This window comes from Octopus bimaculoides, chromosome 21 (genome assembly GCF_046866305.1).
Source record: "Octopus bimaculoides isolate indiv1 chromosome 21, ASM4686630v1, whole genome shotgun sequence".
NCBI classification, from domain to species: Eukaryota; Metazoa; Mollusca; class Cephalopoda; order Octopoda; family Octopodidae; genus Octopus; species Octopus bimaculoides.
Genome location: NC_142948.1, coordinates 19,022,459 through 19,042,533, shown reverse-complemented (window position 1 = coordinate 19,042,533; position 20,075 = coordinate 19,022,459). Strand labels below are relative to the sequence as shown.

The 20,075-nt window shown below is 37.0% G+C and overlaps 1 protein-coding gene across 50 annotated transcripts in view; it reads right to left on the bottom strand.

Moving 5' to 3' along the window:
* The window catches only part of LOC106874170 (uncharacterized), a 312,709-nt gene that overhangs the window by 127,874 nt on the left and 164,760 nt on the right, over positions 1-20,075 (bottom strand). For 30 of the 50 annotated variants that reach the window (XM_014921803.3, XM_014921805.3, XM_052975460.2 and 27 more), the window contains one exon: positions 5,786-6,071. In XM_014921803.3, the coding sequence (XP_014777289.1) occupies positions 5,786-6,071 (286 nt within the window). The remainder of the gene's footprint in view (positions 1-5,785; positions 6,072-20,075) is intronic. The other 20 variants (XM_014921810.3, XM_089338831.1, XM_089338846.1 and 17 more) reach the window with 1 other exon arrangement.

The window sequence follows — 20,075 nt, the reverse complement described above, 5'->3', positions numbered from 1 at the left end:
ATGCAGTTCTCTTTTCTAGGAGGGGAGTGGGGAATATTTTTTTATATATGAGCCCATTTGATCACAACATTACAAGCTGCACAAATACACAATGCTACATACAGTAACACATAGGCCTAGTTGACTTGGAGACACATCAGCAATGCAATACAAACTGAAGATTGTCCAGCTGGCAGTTCAACACCTGTCTTATATCTTGGACAACTGAAATTCTCCTGTTTCGACATTTCCGAATATGCGTGTCAGCACACATGCATGCATACATGATTTCGGCATGTTGGGTTGGTAGTTAATAATTAGTAAAGTTTAGTAGTATTTAGTAAGAAAAGCAATAAGAAATCATGCAGTTTCAAATTTGGGGGAATTTCTTAGGGTACCAAAAATTAAAGAAAAAAAAAAAAGAAATAGAACCTAAATATAAAAGGAAATTATAAAAAAAATACCATACCTATACCAAGCACATCTACGGTGGAGTTCATGTGTATATATGTATATGTGTGTGTGTGTGTGTATGTGTATATATATATATATATATATATATATATATATATATATATATATATATATATACACATATACAGACACACACACACGCATACACGCACACACACACATTCACACACGCATATATATATATATTATTTATTCATTTATATATATATATATATGTATGGGTGTATGAATGTGAGGGAACATGCATGTAACCTTGATAAATATGTATCCATCAAAGAAATAAAAGAAACACACCGCTAAAACAAGACAAGCAGAGAAAGAAAATTGAAAATAGAAATCCAGAGAGAATTTCAGCTATAGATCCTTCCATGACTGCATAAATAGCAACAACGACAGCAAAATCAATGCCATTCTGAATGATGGCTTCTAACAAGACATCAGACCAAGGGTTGCGAAGAAAAAGAAAATATGTGCAACTGCTTCCAAACACAACTGGTAAGTAAGAATTTAGGACGAAGCATAATAATACGGCTTGACTAAGCTGGTCCCAGTGTTTTTAATAATAATGATTGATGGTACTATATGATTGATGGTACATATATAGTACTATATAGTATGGAAAAAGAAGTGATTCCTCCCCTACTTAATTTTTCTCTCAACATATTTTGTCATTCATGCACACTGACATTGCTCATCTAATGCAGTATAATTTCATTTCTTTTTAACCTTGCATGTCCAATGCATTTAAGATTTATGTTTTGCTACCCTGTAGAACTGCTGTTAGTACGCAATCTACTTTTCACTCAGAGAGAGAAATCTTTTGTTACCATCAGAGGTAATAGCTCTCTGAACTTTCTGCAGCCTGTTCGTATTTTAGCAACTGTACTTTCAGAACAACCCCATCTGCTGCTAATTCAGTTACCTAAGTAATAGAAGGTATTTACTTCTTTTAGGCATCCTCCTGGGCATTAGAGAAAATCTATTTCCCATATGTTCCTAGTGTTTCCTGCTCTTGCATATCTGCCACATACAAAGTGTGCTTTCTCTGTTATACTATTGAATCTCTTGTGTGTCCATAGTTTGTGCTGGGTACACCATATGGATCCTCTACCTACGCCATTTCAACATAGTGAACTAGACAAAGAAGTACAAAATGTTTGAAGAAAAAACATGGTACATAAAAAAAAAACCAAAAACAAATGATGAAAAGAAATCATATAACAAAAGGGAAATGAAATGATGCCAAACACCAGGAGTAGACAGGGATATTAATAGATATCATAGAAAGAATGAGAGGAAAGACAATAGAAGGTTGCCAGGAATAACCAAAATTGAAAATTTCAAAATAAAAACACTGTAATAAGACAATATTTTAATAGAATAAGACATTCATCTTAAAAACCAAAATAAATGAGGCTATGAAATGGAATCTTCCAAAAATAATCGAAATGACTGACCATAAAAATGAGATTAATCATATGCTTTCTTACTATAAGAGCCTAATGTTAACACTAAGAAGATATATCAACACCTAGATACAAATAGCTAACTCAGAAACAGAATAGGTTCAAATAAATGTCAAAGTATAAGATAACATTAGAAAATTGCTGACAGAAAAACAAGATTATGATAGACCTATGCATTAATAGATATGCATAAATTGCAACCAGTAGTTATATAATTAAAATTTTCAGTTCACAATTTTAAGGTTCTGAGTCTGATCAGTCTGTATAGAAAGTAAAATTGGGTAAACTGAATCAGCAAAAAAAGGCAGTGACCTGGGCTGTACCTGTTCTTGGGTGGTAGATTTAATCTGTTATCCAGTTTAATACTGCCACCTGATCTTTGGGTATCTTTAATGGAATCTACTATGTTGCAAGTATTCAGGCCTCTGAGAATAACTTATGAAATATAATTTCCTTCTCCCCAGCCCCAACCAGTCATAAAGTCCCTGTAAAAAGGATTCATGAAAACCTGCATTCCTAAATGGAAACAACAAAAATATCAAATCACAAGGAAGGAAACAATTTACGTTCCATCTGACTCTTGTCCTACTAAACATTTCTGAATTCTCAGAAAGGTTTGAAGGTTGATACAATCAAGATAGATCTCTTGTTCTATATACATCATATAGCATTAGAAAATATTTTAGAAACTGTAAAATCTTTAATATCAGTCAATCAATCAATTACAGTTCATAGTCTTGAGTGCACAGCAAAAGGGACAACCTCTGCCCTCCATCGTTTTCAGTCGTCAACTAACCATCTTCTTCCCAATCATTTTTTATGTTGTTCACCCAGCCATTTCTAGTGTCTCTGCAGTATTAGCAGTTGTTAAAATAGAGAAAGAAAACAACTAGAAAACAAAAAGCCATCTAAAAATATCATTACTTGATACAGCATGCATTTTCAGAAAAGTTCTCTTCATAAATGAAACAGATTAACAGAAAAAAATAACACTGCATTCACCTGATTATATGACGTTGGGCTTAATAATGTCAAATAAAAACCCTAACAGATGAATAATGAGGAGTTTCTAACACTGACAAAATTTTCAAGGAATCACTTCAAGTCCATGTGTGAATGCTAGATACTTAGTGAAGAAAGACAAGTTGTCCTTGACAGGACATTTCTTTATATCAGACATGCATATTGCCTCTGCCAATCAATTTCTTTTTGACTAGCCACAACGAAAATATTTATAAAGAAGATGTGCTTTTTTTATTATGTTTTAGAATGTAAAGAAATGACAGAAAATACTGATTAAACTTCACTGCTGCCAGTTTATGTTTAACTAGGCACAAAGGCACTGTATTATTTGATAGCAAAATGAAAAGTGATATACATGCTTTTCTCAAGAGCATTAGTGGGCAAAAATAAAGTGAAAGGTCTCAACTGGAGAACAAGAATATATGACTACTCCAGCATCATGTAAATAACAAAAATAATAATTTTGAAAACTTGCAAAAAGTTACAAATTTCACACACTGGAGGACATAACTAGAAAGCAAAACAAAAAAAAAAAGCCAAGTTAACGAAGAAGGATTTGAAATCCATAATAAATAACAGCTTCTAACAATTGGCACATGACCACAAATTTTATTTCATCACCAAAACTGACCTTGGCAGGATTTGCCTAAAACACAGAGGGAGACAATAATGCTCCTAGAGGGATACAACAATGTTCTAACTTTTCCATAAGGCAACAATTTGGGTTTTTAGGGTTTTATGTTTTTGTGGGAGAGGGCACATGTGCACATAAATGTATGTGCATTAAAAATTTAACATATTTTATCACTCAAAGATGAATGATAAGATGGGCATTTTCATCTGCTACTCTAGTGATTCCATTGCCCAATACTCTTAGTAATAACACAATTTATATAGGATTGCACCTATTTATATAGTGAAGGCAAGTGGCTTAGTGATTAGGGTAATCAGCTTAGATTCATAAGGTCATGAATTCAATTCCTGGCAGCACATTGTGTCCTTGAGCAAAACACTTTATTTCACATTGCTCCAGTTCACTCAACTGGCAAAAATGAGTTGTACCTGTATTTCAAAGGGCTCGCCTTGTCACATTGTGTCATACTGAATCTCCCTGAGAACTACATTAAGGGTATGCATGTCTGTGGAGTGCTCAGCCAGTTGCACATTAATTTCACAAGCAGGCTGCTCCATTGATCTGATCAACTGGAACTTTCATCACTGCAAATGACAGAGCGCTAGTCAATTTATATAGATGAGGAAACAAAATAGATTTACTGAGAATACTAAATTGGAGAAACTAATTCAGAAAGCAAAATCTGCAAAGAAGCAATTATTATTTAGTCCCCTGTTCAAATTTGATTAAGTAGCACTATAATCAAGGGCTTTTTAATCAGAGTTGACCTATTTTCCCCCCCACTTTTTTTTGACAGGTTTTTTTTTGGGTTTTTGGCAAGTATAATGTATCTATGACTATATATTATCCAATGAAGCCTTCTTTTTTTTAAAAAAAAATCTACAAGGGTTTGATAAGAGAGATATGAATGTTTTTTTCAAGACTGCTGAGCAAATGTATTTGGCCTACCCATTACAATAAAAAATATATAAAATACAGCAGGAACAAAACAAATTATGATCATAGTTAAATCGAAATTACTGGTTATGAAGACAATTATTAGGGGAAAGGAATGAGAAGTAATCAAAACAAAGCAAGAAATTGAAACAAATAAAGCAAAATAGAAACTGCAATGTATTTAAGAAATTATGCAAGAAACATTAGTGATGATAATGAGGATAACTTAGATATTTTAATAAGACTCCTTTTGAGGTGAGGGGGTGTATTTTTTTTAAAGAAAAGACACGTTTTCATAAAAAATGAAACTGAATGAGGAAATGAAAATTAATAATATGACTGATATAGTTTGTCCAAAACGACAAATACCAATTATTTTCCCTCTTTTAACAAACAGATTTCAATATATGATTAGCATTTCTTTCAGTGGCCTTAGATACAAATTATACCAGGTATAAATTGAAATGAAGTTGTATCAGAAACAGTAGTGATAATTTAAAATTATAATAATAACGATTCTGAAAAGATCATATATTTTCAAAAAGTATTATGTAAGATTTAGTCGCTTCAGAGTAATGCATCAAATCTGCAGCTCTTCTGTTTGTAAGAAATAAACAATAAAAAAGTCATTAAATTAATATTATATTCACTAGGTTTCATATATATATACATATATATATATACATATATATATATATATATATGTATATATATATATATATATATATATATATATATATATATATATATATATATATATATATATCCACACACACACACATACACATGTAGATACATATATCCACACACACACACCTTTTAAGAGAGCTTTGGTAGCAAAATGAAATGATGGCAGTCAGGAACTACAGTTCCTAAATATGATTGAAAAGAAATAGAAAAAAATTAGAAACACAATTTCAGAAAAATTGGGAAAATTATCCCAGAGACTTTAAGAATGAATGATTTAGTTCTTGTTTAGTCTCCCACTCAAGCTTCATTGAGTAGGACCTATAATAAAAGGTGTTCCAGCCATGATTTTCCCCCCTCCCTCACCTTCTTAAGAAAATCAAGAATCCCCAAATTACTGATCACAGAGAAAATAACTGCCACAATAACATCAAAGGCAAGTAACAGAGAATAAACCAATGAGAAGCAACACAGAAGAGAACAAAAGATAACACAAGAATCCCTACATCAGCTGGATACCGGATACATATTTACCACAGAAACATCTTCATGTTAATTGGTTAGAAAATTAGAAGGGTTAACCTACCAGATGATTTAACATCAACACAACAGTGCCGTCTGACCATACTGCAGGCAGAGACTGCACGACGCTGTGGTCGGACATAGGTATCCGAGTCAGAATCATTGGCTGAGCATCGCAGAAGCGTACTATGAGAAGATGATCTCTTGCGGTCTAAAGGCAAACATATGTCACGTGGTGTACGGCTACCAAAGCCATAAATGCGCCCACCTCTATGTCGGCCTGATTGTTTCCACTGTTCGTAACGGGCAACTCGTTCTTGTGCTCTTTGCAAAATGGCTTCTCTTCGGACCTACCAAAATAAAACAAAAAAGTGTTTTTAGAGAGAAATACAAATACATACATACATATGTATATATATATATATATATATATATATATCTACACACAAAAAGAAAAACAAATACAAAATTTTGCAGCTATTTGTGAAACATTCTGCTAGTACTGCATACTTTGAATTCTAAGAACCATTATCTAAAGAGCTATACAGAGTGGCAAAACATTAAAACAATTTCATTAAAGCTTCAACAATCCCATGAGATTGTCTATGTATGAATGTGTGAGTGTACACATGCACAATGCAGGATCCTGATATGGAAAGTATATGTATATATGTATATAGGTGGGGCAGAGGTGCACAATGAGTGAGACTTACTATATTATAGGAGAGTATTGTAGTTCGCTTGAAGCATTGTGTATTGTTTGTAAAGAATATAAAGTTCTGAATGGTACAACAATGCACTATAATAAAAACAATGGGCTATATACCTATTGTAGTTTAGTCATCCATAGTCTGATATGATATTTCGGAATATAATTCCCTCTTTAGATATTCTTGGATGGGGTTGCTTTTCCAACGGCTTTTTTTGTTTTTGTTTTTTTGGAAGCATCTCAGCAATGGTCTCACAAAGCTCCTTCCGGAATTCCTCATGAGAAGTGCGCAAGGTCAGCCATGTCTCAATCTCGTGTGTGATGGTACATCCATAGCACTGCTTCTAAGTTATGTATTATACATGCAGCTTCCTTTTTTTCCCTTCTTTTTTCTTTCTCTTTTCTTCTTTTTTTTTTGTTATAAACTATAGGTGAGCATATTATCAAAAATAAACCTACATGCAGCCAGATAAAGCTAAATATTATATCGATTACCAACCTCCTGACCGTTGTTAATTTGGGGTCCTAGTCTGTGTATGAGTATAGCTTCCTTAATTCTTAAATTACCCAAATTTCTTTCATTGGCCTCAATTGTGACTGTTATGCTTTTATCAGTGTTCTGGCATCTGTCTAGATGTTTTCCAATGGAGGAGGCTCTTGTGTTCAGATGTTCTTTGATGTGGACGTGTAACGGTCTTGTTGTGCTTCCCACATAGAACTTGTTGCATTTGTTACATTGTATTCTATACACATTTACCCGTTGGCATAAATCTGTGTCACGGATGGGGCAGTTAGCTAGTGTGCATTGACTGCTGTCCTTTGCTTGTTTCTTTGCGAGGTGTCCTCTCAGAGAGGGGCCGGAGTGAGCTAGTTGTATGTCTAGCCCTTCTCTTCTTATGGCTCTTCGGATGGATCTAGTTATCCTCTTGCTAAAATGGGGTATTTTAAGGAAGCATGTGTTGCTGGGTTTTCTATGTGTTCGGTGTGTTGGTCGTCTTGGGTACTTAAGCTGATTTACAATGGATCTAGGGTACCTGTTGGTTTTCAATATATCTAGGAAGCATGTAGTGTGGGTCACCTTATCCTCCGTTTTGCTGCACTTACCCTGGATGTGTGCAAGTTCATTTCTGGCATATCCTATTTTGGCACCGAGTGGAAGTGCTGAATTGTATTGGACAAACATATCTTTACTGGCTGCTTTCCTGTAGAACTCGATGTGGATCTCCCCTTCTTCTGTTATATTCAGTTTCAAGTCAAGTAGTGATAGCGATCCAGTGATGCTGGAATATTCCAGAGTGAACTTTATGTTCATGTTATTGAACGTCAGCCTCTGCACGGGAGGATGCAAGTATAAGGATGTCATCTACATACCTGGTAAAGAAGATTTCTATCTATCTAGGTCGTCCCACAGGATGCCCCAAGACTGTTTCCACATGTTTTCCCCATTCATCATAATGGTCCTCAGCTCCTGTACCCCTTCCATACCAGTATCCTCCAGCAAGTTGTCGATATAGGTCGTCTTCTTCCTTTCTCTCCTGGTTCTTCCTTCCGTTGGTTGCTAGAGCACTAGTTTGTTAGCAATTTCATTGGTATGTCTGATGCAGTGTCCAGCTAGCCTCATCCTTCTATGCTGTAGCTTCAATGTTACTTTTGGTAGTCCCTGGTATAAATCGGTGTTTGTTGTATGATTTTACCAGGAGACTTTGAGTGCCATTCTAAGCATCCTCGTATAACAACTGTCCAACTGCTTCTGCAATGCTTTAGTGAGCGTCAATGTTTCAGCCCTGTATAGAAGAATAGGCCCCACTGTTGCCAGAAACAACCTCACTTTCAATTTCCTTGCTAACTTTGAACTCTAAACCTTTCTCAATCTATGGCATGCACTCCAGGCAAGAGCTTTCCTTGCTGTCTTTTTCAGTACTTTGTGTCCATGCACCAAAGTATCTGAAATTTTCAACTACCTTCAGCAACTTACTGTCTCTCACTTTCACTGACACAGGCATTTCGTGGTTGAATACTAGCAGTTCTGTTTTCTCTGCATTGCAGTACAATCCTACCTTCCCAGCACCTCCTGTGTCTGATCTGTCCTCTCTGTGAGTAATGCCAGGTCATCAGCATAGTCTAGGTCAGTTACTGTCACTGCTTGATGCCATCTACTTCTTTGCCTATACAGTTTGAATCCCAGTTCTTCTTCCTTGCTCTTGTACATTCTATGCATTACATAATACAAGAAATAGAGAGAGCTACAAGTGACCTGAAAGAAGGAAAACAAGCTGGTCTTGACAAAATCCCACCAGAAGTACTAAAAAGATGTGACTTAGACGACATCATCCTTGAATTTGCAAACAAACTACTAAACGACAATGTGAAGCCAGATCAACGGTCTGAGATAGACTTGCTACTGCTGCCCAAAACTGGAGACCCAAGTGATACAGGGAATTACAGATGGATCAGTCTGTCATCCATTGTTGCAAAAATGGTCAACAAGATGACATTTAGCCGAATACAGCCTAAGGTAGATAAATAATTGCGACCAAATCAAAATGGATTCAGATCAGGATGGTCAATAACATCTCACAGTGTCACACTTAGAAGATTGATAGAGGGAGTTAAGAGATATAACTGGAAAGCTATCATTATCTATGTAGACTTTAAAAAGGCTTTTGAATCAGTACATAGAGGAATGATGATGAAGATACTTCTACCAAGAATTCTGAGAGCAATAAGTAAGCTGTATGAGAACACCAAAGCGAAAGTGACCACACCTGATGGAGAGATGGAAAACTTTGAAGAAAACACTTATACACATCAATATCCATCCTTAGACATCAGAAAGATCAGAAATGCAACAAAAATTTAAAATAACAGAGTCAAATGAAAGAGTGTCATAGAAATATGGGACAAGATACAAAATTAATGAAACTCAACTAAACCTAAAAACTCAAAATAAAATATTCTCTGTAGCTTCTTCACAATTTGCTGGAGTGGCTGTCTTCATGATATATTTATGCACCATGCAGTGAAAGAGAAGAAATTATCGACTAATTGAAACATTTTGCCCCAGTTTAGACATCATTTTTTGAAAATTGTAAAATATCAAATTAGACATTAGTATAGGAAAAAATTGACTTGGAATCCAACAGAAAAAAGCATATTAATTTTTAAACATCATAAATTATCCAGATATATAAGCAACCTCAATTACAATTGGATCAAAGTTAAGGAAAAATTATTTGGAGAAAAAGTACCTGTCACCTGACTGTTTCAAATTCTACGTTCAACAACAATAACTATGCCGACCAATTTTTATTCTTAAAGATGATGCAACACTTGCAACGTAAAAAAGTAGGGGGAAAATGATGAGAATCAGAAATTACTCATTTTGCCCTCGTTGCCAATTTTGACATCCCTGCTTTCCATATAAAAGCATGGTTGTATGGTTAAGAGGTTCTGTTTTATTATGCAAACTTTTCAGCAAGTATCTTCTATTATAGCCCCAAGTTAACCAATGCCTTGTGAGTGAATATCATACATGGAAACCAAGTGGTGGTTCATGGTATTCCATTCTGTGTGTATGTTGCTGTTATGTGTGTTTCTTTGTGTTTCACTCACATTACTTGATGACTCACATTACTTGATGACTCACTCACATTACTTGATGACTAGTGTTGCCATAATGTAGCAGATCAGCAAAAAGGACTGGAAAAATAAGCAGCAGATCACTCCAAGGAAGAGCCCTTAGCATAGCTGCAGTTCAGTGACAAGTTAAAAGACCACACACACACACTTCAATGGAATTTGTCAAAATGTCGGGATCAGAGATTTCATGTTGGTGAAGAATAGATTTTACCAATGATCGTTCAGTCAAAATGGCTGACAAGAGCATGAAGCAAAATTACAGATGAATATAAAAGTATATATATATATATATATATATATATATATATATATATATATATATATACAGAGAATATGAAACAGAGAATATATAACCATAGGTCTTTGTTTAGACTTAGACATAAGGCAAATAGTATGACATTGGCAAGTAAAATTTGGGAGTTAAAAGATAATGGTATTAATTTTAGCCTTAAATGGGAAATTATAAGAAAAGCTCAACCTTATAGAAATAATAGATATGGATGTGAATTGTGTTCTATGGAAATATATGAAATTTTTAAACTTAGAAATAATCCTAATCTAATCAATAATAGATTAGACCTTAGGGTATCATGTGTACACTGCTCTACTCGCACTTTTAAATTTTTTAAAAAATAGGTCTTTATAAAGTAGCTAAAGTTATCAAATTATAGTACTTTACTTCTACCATGGTCATCTAGGACTATCAATTAGCACATAATTTTAACCTTTATAACATATATTCCTGATCTCTCACCTTAACATTTAATCTACTTAAATCAATCATCAGGTTCCTGTATTGAATATCCTTGTTATTTCCTAGCATCTTTTCTTTTTTCAGTCCCTTAAACCTTAGTAAACACATTATTATAAACTAATATAAATCCGATAATAATTTTTATTCACATTATAAAAATAAAGCTTACCTATGTGTCTCCTAAATAGTATCATTATTCTATTTTCAGCTATAATTTTTTTAAGATAATTCAAAATAGTTTTCATGAACCCAATATACTTAATATCCTTAAACTTTACACCCTATCTATATAGCCCCTGAATTCAATAATGACATTATTTTATGATTTTTGTATAAAATAATTACATCTCTTTTTATTTATTTTATTAACATACCTCTTATTGTGAAAATATTGGTTAAACTAATATTGTTATCTGTATAACTATACTGATACTCTATTCAGACTAAAAGAAAAAAAACCTATTTGACCCATATACCTAGGGTTTTAATTCCTCCACATTTTGATAGTAGTAAAATGACCTGGTACTACTCTGACCAGAGAAACCTTTATAATCTAATACATTTACAGCCTTGTCCATGCATACTGCTTACACCTTCCCTTTCCTTAGAAGTAATTGTCCCTTATGCTATCACCACTAGATAAGAGACAATAAAATCAGAGACAGTTAGAACTTTTGTCTAGAATCAATTACTAGCCTGATAGACTCCGCTATGTCAAGATGGATTCATGTATTCTTCCTCCCACTTGGATTTTTATGTATTCTTTCTCCCACTTGGATTTGAAATGTTGCCACAATTATAATATGTCTATTCTGCTGTAATTTTCTGCATTTTCGTGCAGCTGAAGATTGCTCTTCATATTGCATTTAATGTAATGCTCGCATTACTTAAATAAATAGAGTAGCATGAAACGTGCGTACTGCAATCATCTTTGAAATCCGTGTTGCTTATTTTGATTTTTTGATCACCTATCCTTTTGGAATGGTTTTTGTATAATACCATACCATACGATATTCTGGTGCCTACGCATAAGTACCATATTCAATCTTGAATCTAAATCTAAACCTTCTATATATATATATATATATATATTATTACAAATTAAAAGGTTTATCAATTTATTAATTTATTAATAAATCAACAATTAATAATTTTTACCAAGCCCTTCGGTATGAAAGCACCATTATCGGTGGAGAACTTATTTAAATGTATAAATGTATGTATATATATATATATATATATATATATATATATATATACCCATCAGGAATCACTGCATAGATGCTTAAAATATCTGGCGGTGTCACTATCGTCTAGTCACCCATATAGTCAATCAGGTGATACATGAAGGAGTCATACCCAATGACTGGTGTAGCAGCATAGTCAAAGGTAAAAGTGATGCATTAGATACGAATAATTGGAGGTATCGAGTTGTTGGATTAGGTAATGAAAGTCAGAGAGGGTCATAGCCCAACTAATTAGGGAGAGAGTCAGTCTAGATGAGATGCAGTTTGCGTTTGTGCCAGGGAAAAGCACCACTGATGCTATATTTCTGGTAAGACAGCTGCAGGAGAAATACCTGGCCAAAGATAAACCTTTGTACCTGGGTTTCGTTGACATGGAGAAAGCCTTTGACAGGGTCCCCTAATCCCTTATCTGGTGGTTAATGAAGAAACTAGGCATGGACGAGTGGTTAGTGAGAGCTGTGCTAGCCATGTACAGGGATGCTGCCAGTAAGGTGAAGGTTGGCAATGAATACAGTGAAGAATTCTGAGTAGGAGCAGGGGTCCACCAAGGATCAGTCCTAAGCCCCCTCTTATTCATCATAGTCCTCCAGGCAATAACAGAGGAATTCAAGACAGGATGCCCCTGGGAGCTCCTCTATGCTAATTGCTGAGTCACTATCAGAACTAGAGGAGAAGTTTCAGGTGTGGAAGCAAGGTCTAGAATCGAAGGGCCTTAGAGTAAACCTAGCTAAAACCAAAATCCTAATAAGTAGGAAGGCAGACAAACCACAAATCCCTTTCGGTAGATGGCCCTGCTCGATCTGTAGAAAAGGCATAGGTAGAAACTCTATTGGATGTACCCAGTGTAAGCTATACATAAGATATGCAGCAATATCAAAGGAAGGCTAACTGGGAAGATAGTTTCTGTGTGTGGCAAATGCTCAGGGGCAGTAAACACTGAAAATGTGCAGAAAACAGCTTCCGTCGCATTCCAGGGAGAAAAACTAGTAGTTGATAGTTTCTGTTACCTAGGTGACCAAGTCAGTAGCTGAGGTGGATGCTCTGAGAGTGTAGCTACTAGAATAAGAATAGCCTGGGCAAAGTTCAGAGAGCTCCTACCTCTGCTGGTGACAAAGGGCCTCTCGCTCAGAGTAAAAGGTAGCCTGTATGGCGCATGTGTGCAAACAGCCATGCTACATGGCAGTGAAACATGGACTGTGACCTGCAGAGGACATGCGCAAGCTTTCAACGAATGAAGCCAGTATGCCTCGCTGGATGTGTAATGTCAGTGTGCATACACGACAGAGTATAAGCACTCTGAGTGAAGAGTTGGACATAAGTAGCATCAGATGTGGTGTGCAAGAGAGATGACTGCATTGGTGTGGTCATGTGTTGCGTATGGATGTGAAAAAGTGTCACAACCTAACAGTAGAGGGAACCTGTGGGAGAGGTAGTCCCAGGAAAACCTGGGATAAGGTGTTGAAGCACGACCTTTTAACGTTGGGCCTCACCGAGGTGATGACTAGTGACTGAGATCTTTGGAGATGTGCTGTGCTTGAGCAGACTCGGCAAGCCAAGTGAGGCCGTAACCATGGCCTATGCCAGTGCAGCATAACCAGCCCATTTAAGAGTACCTTTCAATCATTGGGCAATAAACTGCGCTTGTGAAGAGCATGGTCGGTGCCAGTGCCGGCCTGACTGGTCCCGTGCCGGTGGCACGTAAAAAGCACCATTCGAGTGTGGTCAATGCCAGTGCTAGCTAACTGGTCCTGTGCTGCCTGACTGGCTCCTGTGCCTGTAGCACATAAAAAACCGTCCAACCCATGCCAGCATGGCAAGCGGATGTTAAACAACAATGATGATGATGATGATGATGATGATGATGATGAGGATGTACATATACAGTACCTATGCACTTCTGCACACAAATATAACTGAGCCAACACAAACACACACATGAATGTATATTAAAACATATAAATAATGATGTAGGTGGTATGTGTTCTGATGGTCTACTCTCTTTTCTGGATTGCAAAGTCATTTGAGCACAAGGTCATGAACCAAGTATTGGTTTTGTGCATATGTTTCCATATCTAATACTAATAGTCCCACTTTGGCTGTCTATTGGATTTAGTTACCACATTGATATCTGGTGTTGTGATAGGGCAGGACCCATAAGCTCCCAATTTTACTTCCATTTCATATAGATTACACCTGCTCAAATGTTTTGAATATGTAAAAACCTTGATTAATTCCTGGGTTGGTACTGGAACTGACACATTTGTAACCCTAGGTAAGTAGGTCAGTTAATGAATGGCATACACAATCTATGAATGTCCTGTCTGAAGTGGTGAACATTTTGCAATCTCATGTACAAGTTGGGTAATGACTTATAGAAGTGCACAGGCAGGAGTTCATAGCTGCATGCCACTAAATCGTCTGTGGAAGCCATGATAAAGTAATTCAAGTGTCACAGTTACATGCAATATATTATGTTTTGTCTAATGTAGAAGGTACAGTAGAATGCATACTCAACTCATATTTCTTTTTCTTACAGAGTCTGGTGGAGTTCAATCTGTCATTGTGGAAGGTATATGGTGTCTATAGTAATGTTGTTTAGATTTCTGGGAGTGCATATTGTTAGTGGATGAATATGGCCTGACAATAGGCAGGTAAATCTGTGGTGCCATTAGTGCTGGTAGATGCTATATATATATATATATATATATATATATATACAAGTATGTAGAGGAGTGGTTGATGGTATATGAATAAATACTGAAGATGTATTAATGTGTCTTTTGCGGTGTGTAATATAATTAATGGATATATGTGGTGTGTTTTGTAATGTCATGTAATATTATGGAGTGATGACTATGGTGGACAAATGTGGAAAACAAAGTTGAAGAACTCAAGGTAAGGGAATTTGTTTTTCATTCAAGATGATAATTTAGATAGTGATGTCAAGTTACATCTTGTCTATTTCTCAATAGGCCATATACAGTATAAGTCTGTCCTTGAAAGAGTTTCATCTTAGGCCAACATTAAGTTCTTGCATCAGAGATATCAACTCTATAATCTGTTTCTTCGTTGTGGAATCTATTGTCCAGAGAGCAAACTTTTAAGCATCTCTTGTTCAGAGAGCAGTTACACAGGCTTTGTGGGTGAGTTTTACCTTTCTTCTTATGGCTAAACATTTGCAATCTTACGTTGGGCAGATAAATGCAACAAACTTTTACTGTGCTGAAGCACTGCCTTAAAAGATTTTAGTCAAAGAAATTGATCCCAGGACTTATTCTCTGTAGGCCTAGCATTTATTCTAACCGGTCTCCTTTGCCGGACTGTTAAGTTACGGGGATGTAAATGCACCAACATCAGTCATCAAGCGATGGTGGGGGGACAAAGACACACACACCCACAGTTCATAATGTGGGTGCGCTGAACCACAAAACTTTTTTATGTCTGCATCTCCTTGGTCTAGTGGGTAGATGATGTTTTTGTTTCTGCAAATCTAGATCTCACAAGTGCCATATCATAAGGTGGGGCAGCTTTATTAAAAGTGGTTTTATATGGGAATAAGCTGGAGATACACCTACTTATTTTGCTAATAACTGAGAGCGTTACTGAAGTTTTTATTTACACAGATGGTTTCTTTGTTGGGTTTGTCAGAAGTAGAGTGGTCTGTGGTGAGATACATGTCTTAGTAGTCAATTATTTTTAGATTAGAATTAATGGTAATTTTTAGGTTTTGTTATTTGACTATTGTGGTGAGTTTATTTTATCTTCATGCTATTATTCTGTGTCCACTTCTGTTAAGAACAACTCCAAGTTTACCATCTCTGCACAATTCTATATCAGCTTCCTCTTTTGTTTAGCCAATTTAGAATGTTTAAGTCTACAAATTGAGCAGTCTCAGCCCTGTTAAAGCACCTCATTGCTACATTAAACTATTCTTCATCTTATTTTCACCCAGTAAAATAGTCACGAAATAACAGCAATTTTCTGGCATTCATAATTATATTAATGCCAGAATCAGTAATTGTAGCATGTAGCTTGCTGAACTTCATGGCTTGGAGGTAGAAGGGGTTTGTTGCAGATGTTTTTTGAGACTGAAGGGTAGAATACTACAATGTCAAATTATTTAAATATATAGTTGGGTTCATTTGCTTGAATCGTTGAATACTGCTCCATGTCTTCCATATCCAATGTTTAAAAGTAGAGACTCTTCTAATTTGAAGAAAAACAAATGTTGATAGTTTCTTTATGCTGCCTATTTCACTTTTGGTAGGACTGATTAATCTGTAAATAGGGTTCTAGAATGAAGTCATCTCCTTGTGAACAAAAAGCAACTCCTCAATTCATTGATATTTAGCAGAGTCACCTATGGGAGCTGAATGCTGGATTATAAAGAAAATTGATAAAAGGAAAATTGAAGCATTTGAACAAGTGTTTTAGACACATTCTCAGAATAAGCTGCATGGATAGAACATATGAGTGGGTCCTTCACAAGATAAACTATCACAAAAAGAAAATGGACATTCACCAGCTATATACTTAGAAGACAAGACCTTGATAGACATGTTCCTGTTGTCTCTAATTTGGTAATTAGACATTTTGCCTCGTCAATAACATCACTGTACATTCTGTACATTCTATATGCAAGATTTTGTGATACTGTCTAAAATAGTTTGTTACAAATGCCTCTATCTGTTTCATATACGTTCTTTGTCTTATCAGCTTTTATAAATGGGTAGTGTAAGCAGGTCGAAGGCTATTGTGTGTTTACAAGATCTTCCAAATGCAAGATTTCTTTTCAGATGCACGATGCTGCTGTCTCCCCATCCCAGGGTCTTACAGGCCCACACCTTCCACACCCTCAGAGTTGGCACACTTAATGTTGGCACACTTAATGTTGGCACATTGAAAGGTAGATCTGGTGAGATTGTTGAGATGCTTGAACGGAAATGTGTAGATGTGTGCTGCATCCAAGGAGTAAGGTGGAGAGGAAGCTCTGCTAGATTCCTCACAGGCAAAGAACATAGGTATAAGATATTTTAGATAGGGAACACTGATGGGATTAGGGGCGTCGGTGTACTTCTCGCAGAGAACTGGATTGATAAGGTAATCGAGGTAGTCAGAGTATGAGATAGAATACTTATGCTTCGATTAGTGCTGCAATATGGATTAGCAATCATTATCTCGGCTTATGCTCCTGGTGGACGCACTAGTCAGATTGACTACATTTGAAACCAGGAAAAAGGAAAGATGGCAACTTATAAATGCCAAAACCTTCCTGGTGAAGAATGCACCCCACAACATAGGTTAGTAGTTAGTGACTTCAGGATCAGGGCTGAATGGATGCCTAGAAGACAACCAGCATGGAAAAGAAGGGTATGGAAGCTTAAGGATCCTCTGAATGGACAGAGATTTAGAGATGTATTACTTGATGCTTTGGATGAAAAAGAAGAAGATATAGCATCACATAATGTGGAAGACAACTGGAGGTTTCTACAGGACAACTTGTTGAGGGCTACTGACCAGATCTCTGGCTGGTGCAAAGTCTCCTTTTGACCTAAGGTAACGTGGTGGTGGAACAATGTAGTTGACAGGATCATTAGGGAAAAGAAACAGGCTTGGAAGGACTGGAAGAGCGGTGGTAGTAAGGAACTGTACCAGATCACCAGAAAGGAAGCTAGGAGACAGGTTTACTTAGCCAGAGGGAAAGCAGATAAGAAAAAATTTGCCAATGTTCTGCGCCATGAGGACCAAAGACTTGAAGTGTTTCATGTTGCAAGACAGAGAATCATGATGTCATAGGAGAGAAATGTGTTCACATGGATGATGGCTCACTTGCATTTAATGAGGCTGCAAAGAGAGAGAATTGGAAATGCCTCTATGAAAAGTTGCTAAAAGAAGAGAATGAATGGGAGAAAAACAGTCTGCCAAATGTCAACCTGACAGAGGGACTAGCTATCCAAATTGACAGTAACTTGGTAGATAAAGCAATTAAGGGTATGAAAACATGGAAAGCACACCAGCCCATCAGGAATCACTGCACAGATGCTTAAAATATCTGGCAGTGTAGGCTATAGGCTAGTCACCCATATAGTCAACCAGATGATACATGAAGAAGTCATACCCAATGACTGGTGTAGCAGCACCATAGTCAACTGCTACAAAGGAAAAGGTGACGCACTAGATAGGAATAATTAAAGAGGTATCAAAGTGTTCGATCAGGTGATGAAAGTCACGGAGAGGGTCATAGTCCAACAAATTAGAGAGAGAGAGTTAGTTTAGATGAGATGCAGCTTGGATTTGTGCCAGGGAGGAGCACCACTGGTAAGACAGCTGCAGGAGAAATTCCTAGCCAAAGATAAACCTCTGTACTTGGCTTTCATTGACATGGAGAAAGCCTTTGATAGGGTCCTCTGATCCCTTATCATCTGGTAGTCAATACAGAAACTAGGGATAGATGAGTGGTTGGTGAGAGATGTACAAGCCATGTACAGGGATGCTGTCAGTAAGGTGAGGGTTGGCAACAAGTATAGTGAAGAATTCCGAGTAGAAGTAGGGGTTCACCAAGGATCAGTCCTCAGCCCCCTCTTATTCATCATAATCCTCCAGGCAATAATAGAGGAATTCAAGACAGGCTACCCCTGGGAGCTCCTCTATGCTGATGACCTTGCTCTAATAGCTGAGTCACTACCAGAACTAGAGAAGTTTCAGGGGTGGAAGCAAGGTCTAGAATCGAAGGGCCTTAGAGTCAATGTAGCAAAAACCAAAGTTTTAGTAAGTAGGAAGGAAGACAAATCACAAATCCCTTCAGGTAGATGGCCCTGCTCGATCTGTAGAAAAGGCATAGGTAGAAATTCCATAAGATAGTGTAAGCTATGGACACATAAGAGGTGCAGCAATATCAAAGGAAGGTTAACTGGGAAGATAATATCTGCATGTGGAAAATACAGAGGGGGAAACAAACATTGAAAATGTGCAGAAAACAGCTTCTGTCACATTGCAGGGAGAAAAACTAGAAGTAGTTGATAGCTTCCATTACCTAGGTGACCAAGTCAGTATCAGCGGTGGAGGCTCTGAGTGTAACTGCTAGAATAAGAATAGCCAGGGCAAAGTTCAGAGTGCCCTTACCTCTGCTGGTAACAAAGGACCTCTTGCTCAGATTGTGCGAATAGCCATGCTACATGGCAGTGAAACATAGGCTGTGAATGCTGAGGACATGCTAGGCTTGAAAGAAATGAAGCTAGTATGCTCCATTGGACGTGTAATGTCAGTGTGCATACACAACAGAGTGTAATTGCTCTGAAAGAAAAGTTAGGCATAAGAAGCATAAGATGTGGTGTGTAAGAGAGACAACTGCGCTGGTATGGTCATGTGTTACATATGTATGAGGACAGCTATGTGAAGAAGTGTCATACCCTAATAGTGGAGGGGACCTGTGGAATAGGTGGGACGGGGAAGTGAAACTTAGGATGAGGTGGTGAAAGAAGGAAGACTTGGGATGAAACATGACCTTCAAACGTTGGGCCTCACAGAGGCAATGACAAGCGACTGAAACCTTTGGAGATATGCTGTGCTTGAGAAGACCCGGCAAGCCAAGTGATATCATAATGTTGGCCTATGCCAGTGTCGCATAACAGGCCCATTTAAAAGTACCCTTCAATCGTCAGGCAATATGCTGTGCTTAAGAAGAGCTATTGAGTCAACCTAAATCATTGCCGTGGTCAATGCCAGCACCGCCTGACTGGCATGTAAAAAGCACCATCTGAGTGTGGTTGATGTCAGAGCCACCTGACTGGCCCCCGTGCCAGTGGCACATAAGAAGCACCCACTACACTCTCAGTGTGGTTGGCTTTAGGAACAGCATCCAACTGTAGAAACCTTGCTAGATCAGATTGGAGCTTGGTGCAGCCTCCTGGCTTGCCAGTCCTCAGTCAAACCATCCAACCCATGCCAGCATGGAAAGCAGATGTTAGAAATGATGATGATTATTATTATTATTATTATTAGGAGA